Raw genomic sequence first — 27,233 nt, 5'->3', positions numbered from 1 at the left:
TTCACGCCATTCTTCTGCCTCAGCCTCCTGAGTAGCTGGGACTACAGGTGCCCACCACCACGCCCGGCTAATTTTTTGTATTTTTAGTAGAGATGGGATTTTACTGTGTTAGCCAGGATGGTCTCAGTCTCCTGACCTCGTGATCCACCCGCCTAAGCCTCCCAAAGTGCTGGGATTATAGGCATGAGCCACCACGCCCAGCTGATTGTCTTATTTCTAATAAAGTTGTTCCTTTTCTCGATAGAGCTATTAATTTTTCTCTATAAATGAATTAGGGCAATGGACTGAAGGTCTCAAAATACTAATAGCTGAAGTGACAAGCCTGGCAAGGAGAAGTTACACACGGACCTCTGAGCCTTAACAGAATCTGAAAATCTCTGCATAGTAAGTGATGCCCATCACAACTTCCTTAAGATTACTGATGCTCAGGAGGCTACTTTCAAGAAAACAGGCACCTAAACAAATTAACTGTTTGATGTCCATTTTCCTTAAGTTCTAATTTTTACTTTATTATCATTTATTATTATATTATTATATTTATTATTATTTTAGGTCTTGCTCTGTCACCCAGACTGGAGTGCAGGGGTGCGATCACTGCACCCTCACTCAGGGGTAGCTCACCGCAGCCTCAACCTTCTGGGTTCAAGCGATCATCCTACCTCAGCCTCCCAAGTAGCTCAGACTACAGGTATGCACTACCATGCCCTGCTAATTTTTTTTTTAGAGACAGAGTCTTGCTTTGTTTGTTGCCCAGGCCGATCTCAAATTCCTGGGCTTCAGCAAATCCTCCTGCCTCAGCCTCCCAAAGTGGTGGGAATATAGGCATGAGCCACTACACCGGGCTAAATTATAATTTTTAAATAGTACTTAAAAGGGTAAGCCCAGTGACTTAGAAGTGTAATTTGTAAAAGACCTCACACTTCCACAAATTAGAAGGGCAAGGAATAATGTAATCGGTATTCAGTATTTCATATTCACAAATCAGAAAACTCTTTAGGAAGGCACACAAGGATGTCAAACTGTGTCTCCAGTAATTGTATCAGCATTTAGTTCAGATTATTGCCTAGCCACATTTTCATGGATACCTCGAGAATTTTTTGGAGCAGCTCAGGAACTCCCTCAAGGGCCATGGATGTGTTGTGGTAGTCTCGATGTTGGAGAACTGTGTACACCATCTCAGGATCGCCAGTGCTCACAGCCTCATGTAAAACTGGAAAACAAAAGGGTGAAATTTAATTCTTATACTTTCTGACAAATTCCAAAACCAGGCTGAAAAAGTATCTAGATCAAAGACCAGTATTTTCTTCAGAAGAAAAGGGCTGCAGTCCAACCTTACCATTGATGATCATGACTTCTGATTGCTAGCTCTTCACTGAGTAAAAAACATAGAGTACCCTTAGCACCTTGATCAAACCCCTTCCACCTCTCACGACCCCTATTCTTACCACTGGTTCCAAAATCCTGACAATGTGTTTAGACAGTTGGCTTTAACTATACGATCACACAACATGTAACTGTGGTTATAGGTAGACCTGGCAGGCAGGGCTTGGCCTACAGTATCCCTGCTCAGTCAACACAAAATTACTCTGACCAATGGTAGAAGAGCTTACAAACAAGTGAAATGCCAGGATTTCCCAGGAAGAGCCTCCTTTTAGCCACAGTTTATTTTTGATTTTTGCCTATTTTCATGGATTCAATGGAGGTAACCGTATTCCTCAGGGGAAAACTGGCTTCCACATTCATGTATGGTGGAAGAAGTTTGCACTGAGAGCTGTTTCTGGATGAGGAGTCATTCTCTACCAAGGGTTTCTGGCCTGGGACTCAACCTGCATCATCCTGGGCTCCCGTTTCCTTGTCCCCATCCCTTGTCCCAAGAGAGAAATCTTAAGATAAAGATGACTCCAAGGAAAAGTATAATTGAGACTGGCCTTTATTCAGAAAGAGAAACCAAAATGAATGACCTTTTTTTTTGAGACAAGGCCTCGCTCTATTGCCCAGGGTGGAGTGCAGTGACACAATCACAGTTCACTGCAGTGTCAACCTCCCCAGGCTCAGGTGATCCTAACCCCTCAGCCTCCTGAGTAGCTGGGACTACAGACATGCGCCACCGCACCTGGCTAATTTTCGTATTTTTTTTTTTGTAGAGACAGGGTTTCACCATGTTGCTCAGGCGGACTTTAAATTATTGTAAAAGTATACTTACCTGTCCATCCCTGGCGATTTTCTTTTGTCACATCTGCTTTATGTCGGAGTAAGACTCGAGCAGATTCCAAATGTCCCAAGGAAACAGCAAGATGCAATAATGTTCGACCTCGTGGGTCCACAGCCTCCACATTCTGTGAAGGAAACACTGGCATTTATATAATTGGATGTATTACATTAAAATAGGGAAATGTGTTTGACAGATATTTCAAGTACAAAAAATAGAAAACATATTTATGCATTAATTAGAGCAACACATGTAAGAAGGTATGTTTGCATTTGGGCACAGTTAAAATATGAATTTGGGGGTTATATATGAAGGTGATAGTTACTGAATTCCTTTTTCTATAAAGTTAAGTGCCTAATAAATAAATGTTGGCAACAGGCCCCAGATCATCCAACACAACTTTAAGCTCTCGACAGCACTCAAATTAAGTCTAAATAAGGCCAGGAGCTTTCATGAAATGCAATCACCGGACAACACTGAACATGGGGGATTTCTCAAGCACATATCAGCATTCAAGTCTAGAACAGGAAGTACAGAACCTTAATCAAAACTGAAAGCACAGAAGATAATTTGGGTCAGAATAAAATTACATTCTCTAGCTGGATTCCCACCAAAACACCACTCTCATTATTGTGTATCGAGTTCCACCTGCCTTGAAGTAGCACATAAACTCCAGCAGCATCTGTGGGTCCTTCAGACCGCAAGCATGATCTGCCAGGCATGTATGTGGATCTACTCACAGAGAAATAAGCGAGTGCACATGCGTCACTTCCGTCCATCCCATCGAGGGTTTTCTTCCCCATGCTAGATATGCACACCTGGCTCTTACCTCTTCATTCCTATTCTGCCACTCTCGCCCCGCTTTTGGCACCTGCACTGCATCTCCAGAGCCACGCAGCAATTTCTCTACTGTGAGCTAAGTCTCAATGCCTGAGCACTGCTTGCAAATGTGACTCTGAAAGTTCTTCCAAGAATACAACAAACTGCCATGGACTTTTGGAAGGTACAACTTTTTTTTTTTTTTTTTTTAAACAAGGTCTCAGTCTGTCACCCAGGCTGGTGTGCAGTGGCATGATCACAGCTTACTGCAGCCTTGACCTCTTGGGCTCAAGCGATCCTCCCATATCAGCCTCCCTAGTAGCTGGGATTAAAGGCAAGAGCCACCATGCCCAGCCTGTAAAAACTTTTTAAACGCCATAATACATCTTAGAAAATGTGCTTTATTTTGATTTGAGATGCTAGCTGTTATTCAGGTACTACCCCTGCAGTCTCTGAAGATACGCAGAAAGTGCCACTTAGGAAAGTGAAGCAGGATCATGGGTAAACCACCACAATCCAATAGCTATCAAATTTCCCTGTTTTGCGAAAACTATGTCATGGCTATTACACAGTGAAGATAACTCTTATTGAGGAATAGGGACGTGGTTGAAGACATCTGCTAGCTGAACATAAGTCCTCCTGGACCAAGCCCAGGCCTCAGTGTTCCCCCAGTGCGAAAATACCTTCCTGTATCCTGGAGCCCAGTCCACATACCTCCCATGATTCCCTGACTCTTCCCAAGGTTATGACTTGTCCATCGCACCAAAGAGACGGAGAATTCCAAAGGGTAGGATCCAAGTCATATTAATATCTTCTAGATTCTCTTATCCTAGTCTCTAACTTGCATATTTTCTTAAAAGTAACAAGACGATGAACTTATGAACTATGAATTCAGTTGAAGTTTAGCAGGAAAGAAATAATTAGCGAACTCATTATCTTCCTACACGTCTATTACATAAACTAAGTATTTTCTTACCTAACAAATTCAATCTAAATGAAAGGTGCTAGGTTTAGCACACTACCTGCCACAGGGGAGGTGTGTAAAAATGTTTATCATGGGAAAGGGGAAACTACTTACTACAATTCACACCCCAGAGCAAAACTAAAAGCACAGAGTAAGGATTAACACTCGAACTCAGCCAGGCGCGGTGGCTCATGCCTGTAATCCCAGCACTTTGGGAGGCCGAGGCGGGTGGATCACCTGAGGTCAGGAGTTCGAGACCAACCTGACCAAAATGGTGAAATCCTATCTCTACTAAAAATACAAACATTAGCCAGGCGAGGTGGTGAGCCTGGCTGGTGTCCCAGCTACTCGGGAAGCTGAGGCAGGAGAATCGCTTGAACCCGGGAGGCGGAGGTTGCAGTGAGCTGAGATTGTGCCATTGCACTCCAGCCTGGGTGACAGAACGAGACTCCGTCTCAAAAACAAAACAAAACAAAACAACAAACAGAAAACACTCAAACTCCTGGGCAACAGTTAGAGATGATGTACAAAATAAAAGCCAAATACATTACAATGTTAACTTTTTTTCTACTTTGGGCCACAGAGGAGCACCTATGGATAAGCCACAGAGCAGCACACATTTCTTGGATAATTGTAACTCTTCAGACCTTCCTGCATCTCTCTCATCTGAAGTAAGAGGCAGTAGAAAAAAAAATGCTGTAATTGTATTATGATGACAGTGTGATTTTAAAACAATAAGTGAATAAAGAGTAGAGGGGGAATGAGTAAAATAGAGAAGAGAAAACAACAGAGAAAATCAACAAAACCAAAAGCTGGTTCTTGGAAAATGTCAACAACATTGACGAACATTTAGTTAGATAGACCAGGGAAAAAAGAGAGAAGACTTAACTTACTAAAATCAGGAATTAAAGATGGAATATTATTAGCAACTCTACAGAAATAAAAAGGATTATAAAAGAAAACTATGGGCCGGGCGCGGTGGCTCATGCCTGTAATCCTAACACTTTGGGAGGCCAAGGCGGGTGGATCACTAGAGGTCGGGAGTTCGAGACTAGCCTGACCAACATGGAGAAACCCCGTCTCTACTAAAAATACAAAATTAGCCAGGCGTGGTGGTGCATGCCTGTAGCCCCAGCTACTCAGGAGGCTGAGGCAGGAGAATTGCTTGAACCCGGGAGGCGGAGGTTGTGGTGAGCCGAGATTGTGCCATTGCACTCCAGCCTGAGCAACAAGAGTAAAACTTCGTCTCAAAAAATAAAATAAAATAAAAGAAGACCATGAACAACTGTATGCCAACAAATTAGACAACTTAGATGAACAAGATAAATTCCTACAGAAATGCAAACCAGCAAAACTGACTCAAAAAGAAACCGAAAATCTGAATAAGTTTATAACAAGAGATTGAATTAGTAATTTTAAAACTGCCCACCAAAAAAATGCAGGCCCAGATGGTTTTTTTTTTTGTGTTTTGAGACTGAGTCTCACTTTGTTGCCCAGGCTGTAGTGGCACAATCTCAGTTCACTGCAACCTCCGCCTCCCAGGTTCAAGTGATTCTTGTGCCTCAACCTCCTGAGTAGCTGGGATTACAGGTGCCTGCCACCACACCTGGCTAATTTATGTACTTTTAGTAAAATTGGGGTTTTGCCATGTTGGCCAGGCTGGTCTTGAACTCCTAACCTCATGTGATCCGCCCACCTCAGCCTCTCAAAGTGCTGGGATTACAGGCATGAGCCACCATGCCTGGACTTCACTGGTGAATGCTATTAAATATTTAAAGAATTAATACCAATGTTTCACAAACTTTTCCAATAAATAGATGAAGAAGGAAAACTTTCCAATTCATTTTATGAACCCACTATTATCCTGATGACAAATGCGTCATAAGAAAAGAAAACCACACACTAACATCTCTTATGATATAGATACAAAAATCCTCAACAATATACTGGTGAACTAAATTCAGCAACATATAAAAAGCGTACTATATACTATGACCAACTGAGACTTATCCTACAAATATAAGAATGGTATAACTTCAGATAGTCAATTAACGTATTACACCATATCACAGGATAAAACAAAATACACGATCATCTCAACAGCTGCAGCAAAAACATTTGACAAAACTCCAACATCCCTTCATGATTAAAAGAAAAAAACCAAAACTCTCAACATACTAGGAATAAAAGGAAACTTCCTCAAAAAGCATCTCTAAAAAACCCACAACTAACATAGTTAATGGTGAAAGACTGGATGCTTCCCCTCTAAGATGAGGAACAAGATGAGGATGTCCTCTTTCACCATATCTAGTCAACATTGTACTAGAGATTCTAGTCATGGCAACTGGGCAAGAAAAAGAAATAAAAAGCATCCAGAATGGAAAGGAAGATGACATGATCTTGTGTATAAAATCCTAAGGAATCCACCAAAAACTATTAGAACTATTAAATGAGTTCAGCAAGGTTTCAGGACACAAGATCAATAACTAATCAATTATATTTCTATATACTTGTAATGAGCAACTCAAAAATGAAATTAAGAAAACAATTCCATCTATAATAGCATCAAAAAATAAAACATTTAGGAATAAATATAACACAATAAATATAAAGCTTACGTACTCTTAAAACCATAAAACATTGTTTAAAAAAAATTAAAGAAGATCTGACCTGGTGTGGTGGCTCACACCTGTAATCCCAGCACTTGGGGAGGCTGAGGTGGGCAGATCACCTGAGGTCGGGAGTTCGAGACCAGCCTGACCAACATGGAGAAACCCCACCTCTACTAAAAATACAAAATTAGCCGGGCGTAGTGGCACATGCCTGTAGTCCCAGCTACTTGGGAGGCTGAGGCAGGAGAATCGCTTGAACCTTGGAGGCGGAGGTTGCAGTGAGCCAAGATTGTGCCATTGCACTCCAGCCTGGGCAACAATAGTAGAAACTCCATCTCAAAAAAAAAAAAAAAAAACGCACAAAATTAAAGAAGACCTAAATAAATTGAAAAACATCCTTATGCTCATGGTTTAAAAGACAGTATTGTTAAAATGACAAAACTCTCCAAACTGAGGTATAGATTCAATTCAACTCCTATCAAAATCTCAACTGGCTTTTTGCTGACATTGACAAGCTGATCTTAGAATTCATGTGGAAATGCAAGAAACCTAGAATAGCCACCTTGAAGAGAGAGGTCTGAGGACTCACATTTCACGCTTGCCAATTTCAAAACGTACTACACAAAGCTACAGCAATCAAGACAACGTGGTACTGGCATAAGGACAGACATACAGGTCAACGGAATACAATTTAGAGTCCAAAAATAAACCCACACATTTATGGTCAATTGATTTTCAACAAGGGTGCCAAAATAATTCATTGGGAAAGAACTGTCCTTTCAAGAAGTGCCGCTTGAACAACTGAATATCTACATGCAAAAGAACAAAATTTTGGCTGAGCTCAATGGCCCATGCCTATAATCCCAGCACTTTGGGAGGCCAAGGCAGGAAGATCACCTGAGGTAGGGAGTTTGAGATCAGCCTGATCAACATGGAGAAACTCCATCTCTACTGAAAATACAAAATTAGCCGGGCATGGTGGCGCATGCCTGTAATCCCAGCTACTCGGGAGGCTGAGGCAGGAGAATTGCTTGAACCTGGGAGATGGAGGTTGTGGTAAGCCGAGATCACACCATTGCACTCCAGCCTGGGCAACAAGAGTGAAACTCCATCTCAAAAAAAAAAAAAGACAACCCATGGAATGGGAGAAAATATTTGCAAATCACATACTGATAAGGGCCTACTATCCAGAATATACAAACAACCTTTACAACTCAACAAGTCAAATAACTCAATTTTTAAATGGGCAAAGGATTTGAGTAGACATTTCTCCAAGGAAGATACACAAATTGCCAATAAGCACATGAAAAGATGCTCAACATCACTAATCATAAGAGAAATGCAAATCAAAACCACAATGAGATGCCACTTCACACCCACTAGGATGCGTACAAACAAAACAACAGATAATACCAAGTGTTGACAAGGATGTGAAGAAACTGGAACCCTCATACACTGCTGGTGGAAATGTAAAATAGTGCAGCCACTTTGAAAAATTGCTGGCAGTTCCTCAAAAAGTTAAAACATAGAGTAACTACATGACCCAGCAATTCCTCTCCAAGGTATATACCCAAGATAAATGAAAACACATACCCATACAAAAACTTATACATGGGGCTGGGCACGGTGGCTCACACCTATAATCCCAGAACTTTGGGAGGCCAAGGTGGGCTGATCACTTGAGGTCAGGAGTTCAAGACCACCCTGGCCAACATGGTGAAACCCCATCTCTACTAAAAATACAAAAATTAGCCAGGCGTGGTGGTGTGCACCTGTAATCCCAGCTACTAGGGAGGCTGAGACAGGAGAATCGCTTAAACCCAGGAGGCAGAGGTTGCAGAGAGCTGGGATCATGCCACTGTACTCCAGCCTGGGCAACAAAGCAAGCTGTCTCAAAAAAAAAGAAACCCACAAAAACATATACACAAATACACACAGCAGCATTATTCATAATAGCCAAAAAGTAGTGACAACCCAAATGTCCATCAACTGACAAATGGAGAAACATTTTTGTCTAACAAACAAAACATAGTACATCCATGCAATGGAATATATTCAGTGATAAAAAGGAATTAAGTACCTGAAACATGCCACAACGTAGATGAACCTCCAAAACATTATGCTAAGTAAAAGAGGAAACAAAAGGCCACATATGATTCTATTTATATAAGATGTCCAGAACAGGCAAATCTAGAGACAGGAAGTAGGTTAGCAGGTTGCCTGGGCTGCAGGGGTTGGGGAGAAATGAGGAGTGACTGCTACAGGTATGGGGTTCCTTTTTCGGGTGAGGAAAATATTACAGGGTGGGTGCAGTGGCTAACACCTGTAATCTCAGCACTTTGGCAGGCCAAGGCAGGAGGACTGCTTGAGCCCAGGAGTTTGAGGCCAGTCTAGGCAACATAGGGACATATTTTCTCTACAAAAAAATCTTTAAAAATTAGCCAAGCGTGGTAGTGCTTGCTTGTAGTCCTAGCTATTTGGGAGGCTGAGGTGGGAGGATCGCTTAAGCCCAGAAGGTCAAGGGTGCAGTGAGCTGTGATGGTGCCAGCCTAAGCAAGAGAATGAGACCCTGTCTCAAAAACAACAACAAAAAAACAAAAAACAAAAAAAAAGAAAGAAAAAGAAAAAAAAAATCTGAAATTTGACAGTAGTGATAGTTGCACAACTCAGCAGATATACTAAAAACCATTGAATAACCTTTAAATGTAGATTATATAAGTGAACTATATCGCAATAAAAATCTTTTGAAAAAAATCAATGTGTATGTGTTTATATATAATACATAAAATGAATCTCTCATGTACTGTTTGACAAGTTGCTTAATTCCTCTTGAGCTTCAGTTTGCTTGCTTGTAAAACTGAACAATAAAAAAAACCTACCTTACAGTTCTTACAAGGGGAAAGTCCTTAACTTAGCACAGTGCTTGACACCACAGTAAGTGCTGAGAAGAGTTATCTGTTATTATCATACGCCCACACTATGTAGTTTCATATAGCTGTCACTTTCTTCCTAAAAGGGATTTGCTCAAATTGCATTACAGTTAATAGTGGGGCTTAGAATCTTCAACTAATAATATGAGTTCAGAGAACAAGGACTTTCAGAATTTAGCTGGAATTCACTTTTTCTTTTGAGACAGAGTTTCCCTCTTGTTGCCCAGGCTGGAGTGCAATGGTGCGATCTCGGCTCACCGCGATCTTGGCTCACTGCAACCTTCGCCTCCCAGGTTCAAGCAATTCTCCTGCCTCAGCCTCCCGGGTAGCTGGGATTACAGGCATGCACCACCACGCCTGGCTCATTTTGTATTTTTAGTAGAGACGGGGTTTCTCCATGTTGGTCAGGTTGGTCTTGAATTCCCGACCTCAGGTGATCCGCCCACCTCGGCATCCCAAAGTGCTGGGATTACAGGTGTGAGCCACCACGCCTGGCCGGAATTCACTTTTGAAACTGATCATTTAGGTTTTTCTTTTAAGTTTCTTTAGCCATGAGCTATACCCAAACAAAAATACCCATCCCCCTTTAACTAGGAGTTTCCTTCCTATTTGCTCATTTCAGCCCATCCACTTTTCTTGCTCAAAAGCCTTAAAAAAATATTTACTTTTTTTTTTTGAGATGGAGTCTCATACTGTCGCCGGGGCTAGAGTGCAATGGTGCGATTTTGGCTCACTGCAACCTCCGCCTCCCAGGTTCAAGCGATTCTCCCGCCTCAGCCTCCCAAGTAGCTGGGATTACAGGTACCCGCCACCATGCCCGGCTAATTTTTCATATTTTTAGCAAAGATGGGGTTTCACTATGTTGGCCAGGCTAGTCTTCAACTCCTGACCTCGTGATCCACCCGCCTTGGCCTCCCAAAGAGCTGGGAGTACAGGCGTGAGCCACCGTGCCCAGCCAAAAAAATTGTTTAAGGAGACGGAGTCTTACTATATTGGCCAGGCTGGTCTTGAACTCCTGTCCTCAAGCACTGCCCCCACCTCAGCCTCCTCAATCAAAAGCCCTCTTTACTATCTTGCCATCCTCCTGCCGAGCTCTGAGGCCAGGCTGCAGAACCAGACAACCGGACACCCCTTCCAGCTTGCCCACTAGCCTCAGGTGAATTATCAGTTCCCCTGTGCCTTGGTACCTGGCATGCAGGAAGTGCTTCATAAACTCACTGTCACCTTTAGGGGGACTCCAGCAAGAGGCTGCTGGCTAGTCCTCCTCTCTGTCAACACAGACAACCACCCTCACTCCTCTTCACTCTCAGACCATCCTGGTCCTGTGTGGCCCCCACCCTGAGTCAGTGGGAACAGGAATCTTGAGGCCAGTTTCCTAAGGTGAGCTTGAACCCCCGATGACCAAGGGGGCACATGTGGAGAGCAGGCTCTAGGCTCTTCATCTTGGATGCCTAGCCCATGGCTCAGCGATTTGAATCTGTGCCTGGGGCCTCACCTGGCCTGCCCCAGGCTGGAGTGAGAACCCCAGGAATGTCCTCCCCTTACCTAGGTGCTATGCTTTTCACCTGCTGGCTTCCTAACAGGGAGCCTGGCTCTAGAGTCAGGCCTCATTTGCCACCCTCCACCTCACACAACCCAGGTTTTCCAACCCTGTCTAAGGTATACTGACTCACCTTTGCATCTGTCCCCTTAAGTGTTCATGTCTCAGCATCAGTAAGAAGGCCAAAGAAGTTTAACAGACTTCTTTAGCTAAGTGGCAAAAGACATAAGCAGAACACAAACAGTTTCAACTTCAGCAACCAACTTCAAGGCCCCACTGAATATCAATGAGCTGATGGGTTAAGAGGCACTTTATTAAATGCCTCTGCTGATCAAACGAAGGCCTGAAACAATCTGGTAGTTGGCATAGTTACACAACTGCCTGCTATTAGTGAGACAGTGGGATTGGGGCTGGCTCACACGCACTCAGAAACATGTGCTTATCCTCTTCATCTGGATAAACTTGATTCTTTCTTGTGTTGCTGTTCCTGGAACAGGAACAAAAAACCTGGGAAAAAAATCCTTACAGCTATCAGTGTACATGCTCCAAGTCTCAATCAGGTGATAGAGGGAATGAGGAAACTGACAGCAGAAACTCACCAGCAAACAAAACATTAAGGGAAACAGCCACTTTATTGCTGGCGTGATAAGAATTTTTTGATTTTTTTGTTGTTGTTTGAGTCGGAGTCTCGCTCTGTCTCCCAGCCTGGAGTGCAGTGGCACGATCTTGGCTCACTGCAACCTCGGCCTCCTGGGTTCAAGTGATTCTCCTGCCTCAGCCTCCTGAGTAGCTGGGATTACAGGCGTGTGCCACCACACCCGGCTATTTTTTGTATTTTTAGTAGAGACGGGGTTTCACCATGTTGGTCAGGCTGGTCTCGAACTCCTGACCTCAGGTGATCTGCCCGCCTCAGCCTCCCAAAGTGCTGGGATTCCAGGCGTGAGCCACCGTGCCCGGACTTAAGAATTTTTTGTTTTTAATTATGCAATCAATACATCTTCCTTGCAGAAAAACTGGAATATAGAGAAAAGAAGCTCAATTCCCAGGTTTACAAATGATAATTATAATAGCAGCAGCTACTAGTAAATATTGTTTCCAATTACCATATGCCTGCACTTTCAGGTGCATTATCTTCCTTATTTATTCTCCATAATCTTGAAATGAAGTCATTTTTACTGAAAGAAGTATAGTAGGGGTTAAGAATACAGGATTTGGGCAAGGCATAGTGGCTCATGCCTGTAATCCCAGCACTTTGGGAGGCTGAGGCGGGCAGATCACTTGAGTACAGGAGTTCAAGACCAGCCTGGGCACCAAAAGAAGTAGATGCCTAAAAAACAAAACTGGTCATTTTTAAAGTGTCCTAGCTGAGTCTTACAGTTTTTACCTCTGTACCATGTCTAGTAATAGAAAAGGAATTAAATGATCAATATACTAAAATGCCTAATGGTGAATCATTTAGTCGAGGGCATGTGTCATATCTCCTTAACTCTTAAATAGTTGGTCTGTCATCTAATTAAAAACGATGACTCTCACAAAAGTTTATCGTATCTGGAATTCTTTTTAAATGAAAAAAGGCCGGGCACAGTGGCTCATGCCTGTAATCCCAGCACTTTGGGAGGTAGAGGTGGGTGGATTGCTTGAGGCCAGGGGTTGAAACCAGCATGGCCAACATGATGAAATACCACCTCCACTAAAAATACAAAAATTAGCCTGTAATCCCAGCTACTCAAGAGGCTGAGGCAGGAGAATCGCTGGAACCCGGGAGGCGAAGGTTGCAGTGACCTGAGATTGCGCCACTGCACTCCAGTCTGGATGACAGAGCGAGACTCCATATCAAAAAGGAAAAGAAAAAGAAAAAGAAAAAGAAATGAGGGTAATTTTGGACTTTTGGTGGGGGCTCAACCACCTTAAATATGGCAGGTTGCAAGCACACAGCTTGCAGTACCCATTCACCAAATGGAGTAATGCTAACCTGTCTCAATTTTTGTCAACCATAAGACAAACAATCCTCTTCTTCCTCTACAATTTCTTGACAATTATAGCACCAATTTTGAGCCATTCAAAAACTAGGTCTGTAAGACACTGGATAAAATGTATGAAGTCAACAAGAACAACCATACTAGATTTCAGGGGTAATCACAAATCCTCATCCTAACTGCTAAGTTTGTTAGCTTGAAACTTGAGGGCACCAATACCTCCCAGAATTGTTGGGATACTTTAAAAGCAGACTTTCTCGGCCGGGCGTGGTGGCTCACACCTGTAATCCCAGCACTTTGGGAGGCTGAGGTGGGCGGATCACCTGAGGTCGGGAGTTTGAGACCAGCCTGACCAACATGGAGAAACCCCATCTCTACTAAAAATACAAAATTAGCCGGGCGTTGTAGCGCATCCCTGTAATCTCAGCTACTTGGGGGGCTGAGGCAGAAGAATCGCTTGAACCCGGGAGGCGGAGGTTGCAGTGAGCCGAGATCGCACCATTGCACTCCAGCCTGGGCAACAAGAGCGAAACTCAGTCTCAAAAAAAAGAAAGAAGGAAAGAAAGAAAAGCAGAGTTTCTCAACCAAGACGCTATCGGCTTTGGGGGCCGGAGAAGTCTTAGTTGCGGGGGGCTGTCTTGGCCATTGTAGGATGTTGAGCAGCATAACTGGCCTCTACCCACTACCAGAAGCACCCACTCCCCACTTTCAACAACCAAAAATGCCCCATACATTGCCAAATGTCCCCGGGGGGTCGTGGGTGCAAAATCACCTCCAACTGAGAGCACTACTGCTTTAAAGAGATGGCAATAATGAAAAGATTAAAGCATCAAAGCACTGTAGAACAGGAAGGGATTTTAAGGAGCCTGAGAACCAGTGATTCTCAAACTTTGCTAGGTATCAGCCTCCCTGGGGAGTTTGTTAAAATCAGGCACCTTGACCTCACCCCAGACCTATCAATAGAGTCAAGTGTTGAGTTCTGCCCCAGCACCAACATCCTCATTCTACAGCTAAGTTAACGTCGGCCAGAGAGGGAAAATGCCTTGCCCAAGGTCACAGAGCAAGTTAGAACCTGGACTCCAAAATCAACCAAGCCCTTCCTTACAACAAGGAGGGTGTGCTATTCTTACGTCTTTGAGGCAGCAGAACCTAAAAATGGTTAAGACGGTGCATTCCGGAGCCAGCCGGCCCGAGTTAAAATCCCGACTTGGCATTTATCAGCGGGGCGGCCTCGCACAACGCACGTAGCGTCTGAGGACCTGTTTCCTTCTCTGTCCAGTGGAAAAGTAACAGTACCTACCCTCCAGCGTTATTGGAAAGGTGAAAAGAGAAGATATTTAAAAAGCCCGTCGCACGGTAAGCACTCGATACGTGTCCTATTATTAGGACTGTCCCACACCTGCAAAGTGGAAGGGGTCTGGGGATCTCGGGGACAGAGGACTGGAAATGGGCTCAGGGAGGCGAAACGACCCCCGATTCCCTGAAGTCCCCACCGGGAGACGGACCCCCGCCCCGCCCCTCACCTGGCCCTGCAGCTCCTTCTCGAGCTGCCGGTAGTCGTTTTTCCAGACTAGGAGGTGCAGGGGGTAGTGGTCGCCCGCGTCGCAGGCCGAGGACATGGCGAGGAGGCCGTAACCGGGTCCTCGTCGCCCGCCCCAAGTCTCGGCCCCGGCGGGGTCTCCCGCGCCCGCCTGCCTGCCCTGAGGCCGGCGAGCAAGCGAGCGAATGGCGCGTTACGCTGCCGGCCGGCTGAGCCGGTCGGATGCGGGGCGTGCGGGAGGTCCGGAATCGCCAGCCGGCTCAGGGACCAGGTCGGCCGCGCCCACCCCGCGCCCCGCGGCGTTCCCGCCCGCGCTGACAGCTCGCGGACCGACTTCTGCGGACCTAACTGCCCCAAACAGGGAAGTGCGGAGAGCGAACCATCGCATGCCGCGGCGGGGGTAGACGACCTCGGGAACCGGGTCCAGGGTCCGCGCCATTGCCCCCATCTCCAGCTCACACCGAGAAACTCAGTGCAGCCCACAGAACAGAGCTGAGGCTCATTCTCTTCGCCAAAGATCTCCACGCGGAAAGTTCCGTCTACCTGTCCCCAGCTTCTTTCCCCCTGCTCCAGCGGCCCCATGTGGTTCGGTCCACAACTGGGCCTCTTCCATTGGCTCTGCAGTCAGGGGGTGACAACTGAGCCCCGGACCAAACCATTCCAGCTGCCGACACCCTTGCAGCCTTTTTGGAGCAGGGCAGATGCTTCCACGATGGGTCAAAAGCCATTTTGGAAGTGGGCAACACCGGACAATTTTTGAAGGAGGAACGCTAAACCCTGGCGAAGTGGCTTCAAATACAGTATTTGCATAAAAGGGGATATTTCTACTTCATGATTTCTCAACCTTGGCACATATAGAACTGGGCAGTTTTTGTGTGGGGGTTGTCCGGTCCTTTGTAGGATGCTGAGCAGTTTCCCTGGTCTTTCTCCCCACTCAATGCCAGTAGCACTCCCCAAAACATGTCTCTCCAGATATAGCCAAATGTCGTCTCGGGGAGAAAAATCGTCCTCAGTTGAGAACCGCTTCTATTTGAGCTCCGAACCAGGTTATGATTCAATAGCTAACTATGGTGGTGATTTAGTCCATGTATGAATGTCATTTTTAAGCTAGCTTTTTGGATTTGAGGTTATGGCTGAAAGGACTGATAAATAATATACATATTTGACCACAGTCTGCGAATATGAAGTTTATTCTTTGAGTTTCAGGCACTATGCCTCCTTGACTCAATGAAGAACCAAATCAACTTACAGCTAGTTACTCATGGGCTTGAACTTTCTGCTGCTGCTTCCGCTCAGCTGTCTACAACTAGACCACATAGCTGGGTGAAGCTATTTAATGCATTGTGAAAACATTCCCTCTGCCCTCTGAGTGTATGCACATCCAGCTCTTCAGATGCCTGCAACAACAGCTGTTCAAGAATCCCAACCTAATCCATTCTCCACAGATGTGGAGCCCGGAAGATTTGTGAGTTGTTAAACCAAAACAGGATGCAGGAGCACCAGGATGGCACCCGGAGACTCTAACCATGGAATGCGTGGGAATTCTGTGATGATTCCTCCATCACACATTTATCACACTGCAGAGATGGACTCAAGACCAGTGCTTCTGAGGCCTCTTCCAGCACTTCTCATTCTTTCAGATGCCTTTTGCAACTTAACGTTCTTCTTCTTCTTCATCATCCCATGTTTATTGAAAATCTCCCTATCTCACTCATCAGAAAACCCCACAATGACAGGAACCACATCGTTTTGCTTACCAGAGTATCTAAAACCAAAATAGTACCTGGCTCACAACAGGCATTCAATATTTGCTGAATGGAGATCATGGCTGTGTTTATATGTAAGACAGACAATAAGTAATCATTGGTATTAGGGTCACATCTCCTTTCTCCTTCACACTGATTCACCTCATTTCATTGTGTTTATCTCACACCATTCTGTAAATTATCCCAGGTTAGCTATTGTTATTCTCAAATTCCACGCATATGAAGAAAAACAGTAATTAGAAAATAATAGCAATATCCATAATTATGGGAGCTACTATTTACTGAGGGGTTACTATCCAGCAGATATATCACATTTTTCCCATAATTTATTCCATCTGTTCTTAGCCAAAATGAATGTTTAACTTTGCTGGTCACATACAAGTTTTGTCGCGTATTCTTCTTCCTCTTTTTCTTTCTTTCTCTCTCTCTCTTCTCCTTCATTTTCATCTCGCAACCCTTTAAAAATGTAAAAATCATTCTTAAGTAGCAAGCCATACAAAAACAAATCGTGGACTAGAAGTAAACAATGTATTATCTTAATTTTGAACATGAGATTAAAACTGAAGCCTAAGGAATCATCTAATATATTCTTTTTTGTTATTTTTGTTGTTGTTGTTGTTGAAGTTGTTTTTGAGACAGTCTCGCTCTGTCACCCAGGCTGGAGTGCAGTGACGCGATCTCTGCCCACTGCAACCTCCACCTCCCAGGCTCAAGCGATTCTCATGCCTCAGCCTCCTGAGTATCTAGGATTACAGGTATGCGCCACCACGCCCGGCTAATTTTTTTTTTTTTTTTTTTGAGACAGAGTCTCACTCTGTCGCCCAGGCTGGAGTGCAATGGCGTGATCTCAGCTCACTGCAACCTCCACCCCCTGGGTTCAAGCTCCTGCCTCAGCCTCCCAAGTAACTGAGATTACAGGCGCCTGCCACTGTGCCCGGCTAATTTTTGTATTTTTAGTAGAGACGGGGTTTCACCATGTTGGCCAGGCTGGTCTTGAACTCCTGACCTCGTCATCCACTCGCCTCGGCCTCCCAAAGTGCTGGGATTACAGGCGTGAGCCACCGCGCCCGGCCAATTTTTGTATTTTTAGTAGAGATGGGGTTTCACCATGTTGCCCAGGCTGGTCTCGAACTCCTGCCTCAAGTGATCCGCCTGCCTCAGCCTTCCAAAGTGTTGGGATTACAAGAGTGAGCCACCACGCCCAGCCTGGAATCATATAATATATTCTTATTTTACTTTACCCCATTAAAATGCAAGCTTCGTAAGGACTAGAAATTCAGTCTTTGCTCACTGCCGTTTCTCCAGTGGCTGGGACAGTATATAAAACATGGTAAGTGCTTGATAAACACTTGTTGAATCAAGGAATGAATGAATGAACTTGACCATTGATTGCCTCAGGAAGGTTGTGGCTAAAGGGTTCTCATCACAAGATATTGCTACTTCCCCTGGTATTAATCAGTTGGGACGAGGGGAATCTCTGCCAGAGAAGGAGACCCAAATTCAATATTTAAAGGTAGGACAGATGACACTCGGGCAGTCTCCTGCCCTCACTCAAGATGGCGACAAGGCAGCGTGCCCTTTCCGGTCACATGACCTGACACTCGCAGAAGGGCGCCTCCCCGCGCGTGCGTGCTGTGCCAAGGCTGCAAGGCGCTGAGGGGAGAGGCGCCGCCGTCCCCGCCGCCGGGACCCGTTAGAGCGGAAGCGCTGCCGCCGCCGCCTTTGCTGTCCCCCGGCCTCTAGTTCCCCGCAGGCGGGAGGCGGGAGTCATGTCGAAACGGCTCCGGAGCAGCGAGGTGTGCGCTGACTGCAGCGGGCCGGGTGAGTCGCACCGGCCGGGCCCGCTCCCCTCTGCTTTCCTGGCCCGGACCCCTACCCTGGGGCCGCCCCCTCGGGTCAGGCTGCATCCCGCGGCCAAGCGTCCGCAACCCGCGGCTAGGGTCGCAACGAAGAGGTCCCTGGGCGGCCTTGGGGTGGGAACCGTCCCGGGCCTGTCAGAGCCGGGCGGGCAGGGGGCCGCCGCCCTCCACGTCCCTCGCGGCCCTCCCTTCCCTCTCGTTCCCTCCCGTTCCCTCCGTCCCAGGCCAACTGGGGAGGTGACGGGGGCCAGGGCTGCTCCCCTAACAGGAAGGGGCTTGGGCGATCCACAGGAAAGCCAATTACAGAAGTAAAATGTGAGCGTCCTCCCGGCTGCAGCCTCCAGAGGCTGCAGGTGTCACCTCCCACTAGACCCTTTCTCCGCCTGGGTGTCCTGCCCGGGGAGGATGACACTCCCTGAGACTCGCCAGAGGGTCCCGGTAGATGACTTCGCCGCTGCTGACATTCGACAGCTACTCTGCCCGGGAGAATTGCCAGGAGATCGGGGTCTTCCAAACACAACCAGCACTTAGGAGGCAGTGCTTGTCTCAAGTTTGAGGATCTGAACGGCCTGGGTTCAAACTAGATTTTGCTTCTGGATGACCTTGGGCTGGTGACTTCACTTGGTCACTTGGCTTGATTTCCTCATTTTTTCGATGAGGATAATCGGGAGTATCACGCTCAGTGGTGAGGAAGATTCAATGAATACTCGTAGGATCATATCATCTAAGGCTTTTCTTTTTTGCATTATGCTGTCTACAGTAGAACTCTTGCAGTCCCTTAAAGCTATATTTGACTATCTAAATCATACGTTGATTACAACTGAAACAAACGCAAAATCACCAGCAATATAGGGGCATTGAAACGCTAAAGCCATTCCTTCATAATGATGCATAACTGTTCATACATAATATTCACATTTAGAGATCAAGTGTGTCTTAGCAATTGCAACTGAATTGTCAGGTCTCTGGATAGATTATTACATGCTGTTTTAGGTGCTTGGATGTATTGGCTTTGAGTTAATTCGAAGGTAACATGGCTTTCTTGGCACAATAGTGTCCGATAAACAATCTTAATTAAATCATTGAACACCACTGGCTTTGCAACTGTTCTAATCTTCAGCTTGTCATTTGGGAGTGGAGACTGATTGTAAATAGAACTGTGATAACTCAAACCTCATGTGGTTGTTTTATGGCCCGTACAGTGCAGGTGTTACCAGTTTCCTTTGAAGATAGGGAGGGGGTATGGAGGAGTTTAAAAAGAAGTATTTTCTAAACCAAGTTAGTGTGAGTTATACACACTCCATCGTTTTCTCTAAAAATGTTATTTGTTCCACTTCCTTATTTTCTTGCCTATTTTCAGTTGAACGTACTGTGATGTATTTGATTCACATGTGTCTAGCTTCTAACTTCCTCTTGGAATGCATATTGTTTTGCTTCTTGATAGGGTACGGGGCAAAGCAAAATTGTTCCTCCATTGCCATCCTAAATATACTTTTGCAGCATTTTGTGTATTTCGGAACATTTTCTCTTCCATTGTATCGCTTTAGTTGTTGTCTCATACGCCTAATCTGCAGAGACTTGAGTCACTTCCTTCCTGTTTTGAATATAATTAGGCTACCTTGAAATATTCTGTGAAATTGAGCAGCTGGGAATTTGTGCTGCCTTTTCTGCACAGCCCTACTGAGAGAATTACCTGTAGGGTTAGGGACCCCTTTGAGATTCTGATGAATGCTAAGGCCTTCTCCCCTAAAATGCACGTGAATGAATTTACCTAAGATTTGTCTAGGGGAGTCACAAACATTTTTGAAGTTCATTTGTGGTGTCCCTGGAGCCCTGGCTCCAGATGAACTTAAAGGGTTTTACCCAATCTCATTCATACAAACATTTTTATTTTACTATGTTAACATTCTAATATTCTTTCCATGGGATTCTGATCCAGGATGCTAAAGTGGTTAGTCGAATACTTGTCTTAATTAATATGTGTTAAACACTTGCTAAAAAAAGAATACTGCAAATCCTCTGAATAAGTGAAAACCAAAGCTATGCTTCAAAACAGTCTTTTTTTTTTTTTTTTTTTTTTTGCCATTAGTGGCAGTACTATACTGCAGGAAGCAGTGTTGTTATGCATCTTTGTAGAGCTCCTTCATCGGGACATTTCCAATCTCTGCTTTTTAGGATGATATAGTAATAGCGACAGTTATACTAAATTGAATTATTTTGATTCTGTTTTATTTTATGCAAACATTTAACCATGATCACATCTTCTTAAATATTCTACTTTTTTTTTTTTAATGAATCTGGTTCATTTCAAATACATCCCACTCTGAGTTCAATTTCTTGAAAACTCCATGGGGATTTTCAGTACAGTAGTAGAGTGGTCACATGAAATGTTCAATGTTTTAAGTATTTCCCATCAAAAACTTTTTCCAGTGATCATGAATTTCACATCTAGAAAATATCTGAATACTGAGAAAATAATTTAGAAAAGATATAATAACTAACATTACTACTTTACTATGTGTGAGGTACTTCACTTATTCTCTATATCCTTACTATCCCGAGATATGTTGTTGTTCTCATTTGAACCATGGTGAAAACACTCAAGTAACTTGTCTGAGATCATTGTGCAAGAAGTGGCAGAGTTGGGGTTCAAACCCTGAACTGCTTGTCTCTAGAGCCAACCCTCTTAACCACCATACTCACTGGCTCCCAGGATTCGTCTTTGATAGAAAGCCCATAACTTTTCATTATATGGTTTGAAAGCGTTTGAATAAACTCTTAAAAAATGGTAAAGATGGTGTACATGCATTTTAGAGATTTTTGTGGACATTGAAGAATTTTTAAATGTAACCCTTTGACCAGGCAGCTTAAGTGGCACCTATTGTCACCCCATTGTGAGTCTGATGAAATGTAGCTCTTTCTTTATTTGAGGTTTCTAGATACTCAGTTTACTTACCCAGATCCATCCTGCTTGCCAAGTATGAAATTATCCCTTGTTTCAAAGGACAGCTAATGAAGCTCTATGACTTTAAAGGGAAAAAAGTATTATACACACACTAAAAATATTATTCATTTTTATTTTACATCTTTGCCTCTGTGAAGCTGCTGTTATTGCAACTTTTTTTTTTTTTCAGATCAGTTGCAGGATTGGACTTGGTAGTTTATGTAAAACAATTGGTTGGCTGGGCATGGTGGCTCAAGCCTGTAATCCCAGCACTTTAGGAGGTCGAGGTGAGTGGATCACCTGAGGTCAGGAGTTTGAGACCAGCCTGGCCAACATGGTGAAACCTCGTCTGTACTAAAAATAACAAAAATTAGCCGAGCTGGTGGCACACGCATGTAATTCCAGCTACTCTGGAGGCTGAGGCAGGAGAATCGCTTGAACCCTGGAGGCAGAAGTTGCAGTGAGCCGAGATTGCGCCACTGCACTCCATCCTAGGGGACAGAATGAGACTCTGTCTCAAAACAAACAAACAAACAAACAAAAACACAATTCATGGACATCATAGAACATTTCCTAATGGAAGAGGCCAGGTTTCCCTGTCCTCAGAACCATAGCAGCTGAGTGATTTTATGATTCTGTAACTCGCAGCTTTCTGCTAAGCATATTGACATGTTGATTCATAGCAGTGAATTAGGACAGCAGTCTTTACACCATTTACTGCAGAAAATGCTATCTGCATAATTCACTGTCAAAATTATATTATCTTGGCCGGGCACAGTGGCTCACGCCTGTAATCTCAGCACTTTGGGAGGCCGAGGTAGGCGGATCACCTGAGGTCAGGAGTGTGAGACCAATCTGACCAACATGATGAATCCCCGTCTCTGCTAAAAATACAAAAATTAGCCAGGCATGGTGGTGCATGCCTGTAATCCCAGCTACTCGGGAAGCTGAAGCAGGAGAATTGCTTGAATCTGGGAGATAGAGGTTGCAGTGAGCCAAGATTGTGCCACTGTACTCCAGCCTGGGTGACAGAGTGAGACTCTATCTCAAAAAAAAAAAAAAAAAGAAAGTATTATCTTGATTTTTATGGAGATGGATCCAAAATCATTCATCTGTACCCTCTCAATTTGCTTTCTTAGCTTGAATGAAAAAGCGTGCATCTGAAATGGTAGATCCACATTAGGGCTACAAACTGTGGCCCTGAACTGGAAAGAAGTTAACTGTTTACCCAAGGCTCCCACTGGTGTTTTTAGTCTCAATTAACATTGTACCTAATCAGCCAAGGTGGGTCATACCATCCGACAAGATGACCAGCCTGATGCATTGATGAGCGTACTGAAACAAAAATGTCTCCTTTTTCTGACAAACCTCAGTCGTCTTTTGCCATCTGGTGGTATAGCAACCTGCTGGTATCCCTGCCACTGAGATTTCACTCTCTTTCCAGATCCTTCCTGGGCATCAGTAAATAGGGGAACGTTTTTATGTGATGAGTGCTGCAGTGTCCATCGGAGTCTAGGGCGCCATATCTCCCAAGTGAGGCATCTGAAACACACACCATGGCCTCCAACACTGCTTCAGGTAAAGGATAAGAAGAATTCTCCTGACGGTTGGTAATTTACATTTTAGGGCTCATCACGTTAATAACTAAAATTTCTCCTGGTGTACTTCTTCCATAAGACAAAACTGTTTCATAATTGAATAGAGATGGCATGCCCATCAATGCTATTTACAAATATTATCTGTATTGAATTCATTAAAGACTTTTCTTCCTACTTGACATAAATCTTGTTCAAAAAGCTCAATTATAGGTAGATAGATGAATAGTCATTAAAATATCTTGGTACTCTTGCTCTGTTGACTTTCTAGACTGTCACCGGAAATTTTTTTTTTTTTGAGATGGAGTCTCACTCTGTCATCCAGGCTGGAGTGCAGTGGCGTGATCTCAGCTCACTGCAACCTCTGCCTCCCGGGTTCAAGCAATTCTCCTGCCTCAGCCTCCCGAGTAGCTGGGATTACAGGCACCCGCCATCATGCCCGGCTAATTTTTGTATTTTTAGTAGAGAAGGGGTTTCACCATGTTGGCCAGGCTTGTCTCAAACTCCTGAACTCAAGTGATCCACACCTCAACCTCTCAAAGTGCTGGGATTGCAGGCGTGAGCCACCGCGCCCGGCCAGTAGTCCATCTTTTCTATGCATGATAATGAATGTTTCTGAAGGCTACTGCCTGAGAATCTTTTCATTAATGTACTTATTCCTGAGTACCTGCTAATATTTTTAGAACATGTTTTTCTGCTTTGATAGTAGCATGGGCTGGGATTCCTCAGAAACTTCTGAAACATTTTAAGTTTTCTTAAAGCTCTTGTTACTAGTCAGAGAGACCAAATTAAATTAATATGTTTTGATTGCATGTAGAATACCCTGTTAAATGAGTTCTTTGTTTTATTTGGAGTCCAATGTCATGTCACCTTTACTTCTATCTTGGGGTACACATTCTTCAAGTTCTCTTGGAACTCAAGGTTAAGTGTGTGTTTTGCCTTCATTTGTCTTGATCACACATTTCACTGAATCTGTGACAGCTGCACATATCCCTTAAACTTGCGTGTGTGAACCAAGGAGCCAAAACAAGTGGGTTTGTATCTCTGATGTGAAAATAACTACACTGCTGTAAAAAACAGATGGGGCTGTTTTAGGAGTCATGCCTTGAAATGAAATTTGGAGATATGATTTATTACTAACTTTTGCTTAGAAGTTTCTAACCGCTCACACTTATGTGAAAGGGGCTGTTTACTGCTCTCAGGTCTGTCTGTGTTTACAAAGCCAGATTGTTTTACAGAATCTCAGTAAAGTCCAGAGATGAGTTATTTAGAATGCCAGGGTTGACCCTAAAGCAACAATTCCCCAAATGTGGAACCATCAGTGGTATTCAAGACAGATGTAGGTAATATATGTTTTTTTTAATGGTTACATTATTTTACTGTGTATGGGAAAGCTATAACTAGCACATCAAACTGTAGTTGTTTTTAAAAGTAAGTGGCTTTAAAGACAAATATTAAGTGAATAATATAGACAGTACATGGGTCGTTAAGAATGTTGAAAATAGTGTTTAATTAGGTTTGGGAAACCCTGCTCTAAGGTGTCAGAGTACTTTTCTTTCATACTGAATAAGAACAGTTCAGTCACACTTCTTTAGGTATTTAACTATCCTACCAGTCAAAGCTGAATCCTGCATATAGATTGATCATCTTTCTCATTCTCAAATCAGAAAACAATGATATGAATGATATTCCTAACAAATGAGTGTTTATAACAGGACTTTGTTTACTCTGTTCAGTCACTGATCCCCATTGAATATTTGTGAAAAGAAATTAAAGTCTTATGTCATCCTGCTTGGTTTTAGATGGTTGAGACCTTGTATAATAACGGTGCTAACTCTATATGGGAGCATTCTTTGCTGGACCCTGCGTCTATTATGAGTGGAAAACGTAAAGCTAATCCACAGGATAAAGTACAGTGAGTGGAATGTTTATAAATACTTTTATTTCTTCATAACAAATGGGGCCCACTGAAAGGAGTGCAGCTATTTTTGGTCAGTCTCCACAAGGGCAGCAGAGGAGGGGGTTACCCTAGTCGTGCATCAGGTTCTTTGCTATTAGAAATGCAGAATGGGGTGGGGCAGGACCATCTGTTTAGCATGGCCACCCAGCAGGAGTAAGTGGCTTCCTCAGTTGGAAACCATGACTTGGAGTCTGTAAATGTAATCAGATTTAAACTTATACTCAAATAAGAGGCGATCAGACCAGAAATCTAGGTCTGGGCACCCATCTGCCTGTTGCCTCACCTATAAGATGGGACTAAATGCTGCTTTCTCCCAAGGTTGCTAAGTCAGTTCAGACAATTACACAGAGAAGAGGGCTACTATAAAAAGCAGGTACTCTGGAGTCCCAGCCATTATAATAACTAATGTATGTTTTCAAACTTCAGGTCTTAAACCTTGCTGAAACTTACTTGAGCATTGTTCATTTTATTTTTAAGTGGGGGATGTGGGTCACTTCCTCTTCTTTTTACAGTACAAAGAATGGGGATTGTTGTATCTGAACGAGTGAACTGTTTTCTTTTTTGTTTTTGAACCAGTCCCAATAAAGCGGAATTCATCAGAGCGAAGTATCAGATGTTAGCGTTCGTCCATCGCTTGCCCTGCCGGGATGACGATAGTGTGACTGCCAAAGATCTTAGCAAGGTGGGTCACACCTTTTAAAATCCCTAAAAGAGCTGGCTGAGACAGCATATTGTTTTATTTGAAAAACAAAGAAAAGTCTGGTTGTGGGCTTTTTTTTTTTTTTTGAGACAGTCTTTCTCTGTCACCCAGGCTGGAGTACAGTGGCACGATCTTGACTCCCTGCAGCCTCTGCCTTCTGGGTTCCAGTGATTCTTCTGCCTCAGCCCCCTGGATAGCTGGGATTACAGGCGCATGCCACCATGCCCAGCTAATTTTTGTATTTTTAGTAGAGATGGGGTTTCGCCATGTTGGCCAGGCTGGGCTCGAGCTCTTGAGCTCAGGTGATCTGCCTGCCTCAGCCTCCTAGTGTTGGGATTTCAGGCATGAGCCACTGCACCCGGCCAGGGTTTTTTTGTTTTTTGTTTGTTTTTTTGAGACAGGGTCTTGCTCTGTTGCCCAGGCTGGAGTGCAGTGGTGCAATCACGGTTCACTGCAGCCTTGACCATCCAGGCTCTAGCAGTCCTTCCACCTCAGCCTCCCGAGTAGCTGGAACTGCAGGCGCATTACCATACCCAGCCAATATTTTTTATTTTTTGTAGAGACGGGTTCTTGCTATGTTGCCCAGGCTGAAAAAAGTTTTTAAAGAAAGAAAAACAAAAACTCATTTCTGCACATTAATTAATTAATAGCTTTTTTGTCAGTTGGTTTCGTCTTTAATCTGAATTCAAATGGCAGCCATTCATATAGTGGAGGTTCAGGGCAAAGAGGAAAAGTAAGTCTCTGGAAGGCTATTTGTGTTTTTCCAATATGGCTTTTAAATTATATTTTGATAAGTTTTTTGTTTGTTTAACTTTGAAATAGGAACCATCTCAGAGTTGTTTCTAGAAGGGACTAGAAAGTTTATAGGACAATTGTTTCTTTTTAATAAGGACTAGAAAAAGTACTAAAGGAAGGGGACTTCTTCAGGTTTCCAGGTTGAACAGTGAGTATGATCTTCGGAAAGCAACGTGTGACTCAAAGCTATAGTACACAGAATGGTTTATGATACTTGTAAAATGAGTGAGGTGATTTTCTTTATGTAGGCCTTCGCATGTTTTTGAGAGATGCTATAAGAAATGTGCATATTTATTTTCAAAGCGCTGCCTTGGATAAATGCTTACAGAGATGCTGTAAGAAATGTGCATATTTATTTTCAAAGCGCTGCCTTGGATAAATGCTTACTCACACAGAGCATGAGGACTTACTTATTTGGAACTTTTTTTATTACTTTTTGGCCGGGTGCGATGGCTCACGCTTGTAATCCCAGCACTTTGGGAGACTGAGACTGGCAGATCACTTGAGCTCAGAAGTTCAAGACCAGCCTGGGCAACATGGCGAAACCCCGTCTCTACAAAGAATATAACAATTAGCCGGGTATGGTGGCCGTGCTTGTAGTCCCAGCTACACGGGAGGCTGAGGTGGGAGGATGACTTGAGCCCAGGAGGCGGAGGTTGCAGTGAGCTGAGATTACACCATGGCACTCCAGCCTGGACGACAGAGCAAGACCATGTCTCAAAAAAAGAAAACATTTTCTGCATCTATTGAGATGATCATGTGGTTTTTGCTTTTGCTTCTATTTATTTATTTGTTTATTTATTTTTATTTATTTATTTTTGAGATAGAGTCTTGCTCAGTCGCCCAAGCTGGAGTGCAGTGGCGTGATCTCGGCTCACTGCAAGCTCTGCCTCCCGGGTTCATGCCATTCTCCTGCCTCAGCCTCCCAAGTAGCTGGGACTACAGGCACCCGCCACCACACCTGGCTAATTTTTTTTGTATTTTTAGTAGAGACGGGGTTTCACCGTGTTAGCCAGGATGGTCT

General features: G+C 43.9%; 2 protein-coding genes across 28 annotated transcripts in view; one reads left to right on the top strand and one right to left on the bottom strand.

Annotated features, from left to right (window-relative positions):
* The window catches only part of ANKRD13A (ankyrin repeat domain 13A), a 40,290-nt gene extending 25,134 nt beyond the window's left edge, over nucleotides 1-15,156 (bottom strand). For 2 of the 3 annotated variants that reach the window (XR_008512388.2, XM_009248239.4), the window contains exons 1-3: nucleotides 14,574-15,044; nucleotides 2,204-2,336; nucleotides 1,086-1,210 (exon numbers count right to left, since the gene is read on the bottom strand). Coding sequence is in view for 2 of the 3 variants with exons in the window: in XM_009248239.4 (XP_009246514.1) it covers nucleotides 1,086-1,210; nucleotides 2,204-2,336; nucleotides 14,574-14,669 (354 nt within the window). In the remaining variant the exon portion in view is untranslated. Of the gene's footprint in view, nucleotides 1-1,085; nucleotides 1,211-2,203; nucleotides 2,337-14,573 lie in introns of all 3 variants that reach the window. The other variant, XM_002823729.6, reaches the window with a different exon arrangement.
* A 2,809-nt stretch (nucleotides 15,157-17,965) lies between these two features.
* GIT2 (GIT ArfGAP 2) overlaps nucleotides 17,966-27,233 on the top strand; it is a 66,735-nt gene continuing 57,467 nt past the window's right edge. For 17 of the 25 annotated variants that reach the window (XM_024256579.3, XM_063711895.1, XM_063711893.1 and 14 more), the window contains exons 1-4: nucleotides 17,988-18,177; nucleotides 22,604-22,737; nucleotides 24,557-24,669; nucleotides 25,291-25,396. In XM_024256579.3, coding sequence (XP_024112347.1) covers nucleotides 18,126-18,177; nucleotides 22,604-22,737; nucleotides 24,557-24,669; nucleotides 25,291-25,396 — 405 coding nt within the window. In that variant the 5' untranslated portion in view covers nucleotides 17,988-18,125. Of the gene's footprint in view, nucleotides 18,178-22,603; nucleotides 22,738-24,556; nucleotides 24,670-25,290; nucleotides 25,397-27,233 lie in introns of all 25 variants that reach the window. The other 8 variants (XM_063711896.1, XM_024256573.3, XM_024256584.3 and 5 more) reach the window with 4 other exon arrangements.

The sequence above is a fragment of the Pongo abelii genome, chromosome 10 (genome assembly GCF_028885655.2).
Source record: "Pongo abelii isolate AG06213 chromosome 10, NHGRI_mPonAbe1-v2.0_pri, whole genome shotgun sequence".
Taxonomy (NCBI): Eukaryota; Metazoa; Chordata; class Mammalia; order Primates; family Hominidae; genus Pongo; species Pongo abelii.
The sequence above is the reverse complement of the archived record's forward strand: the minus strand, read 5'-3'. Positions and strand labels throughout refer to the sequence as shown.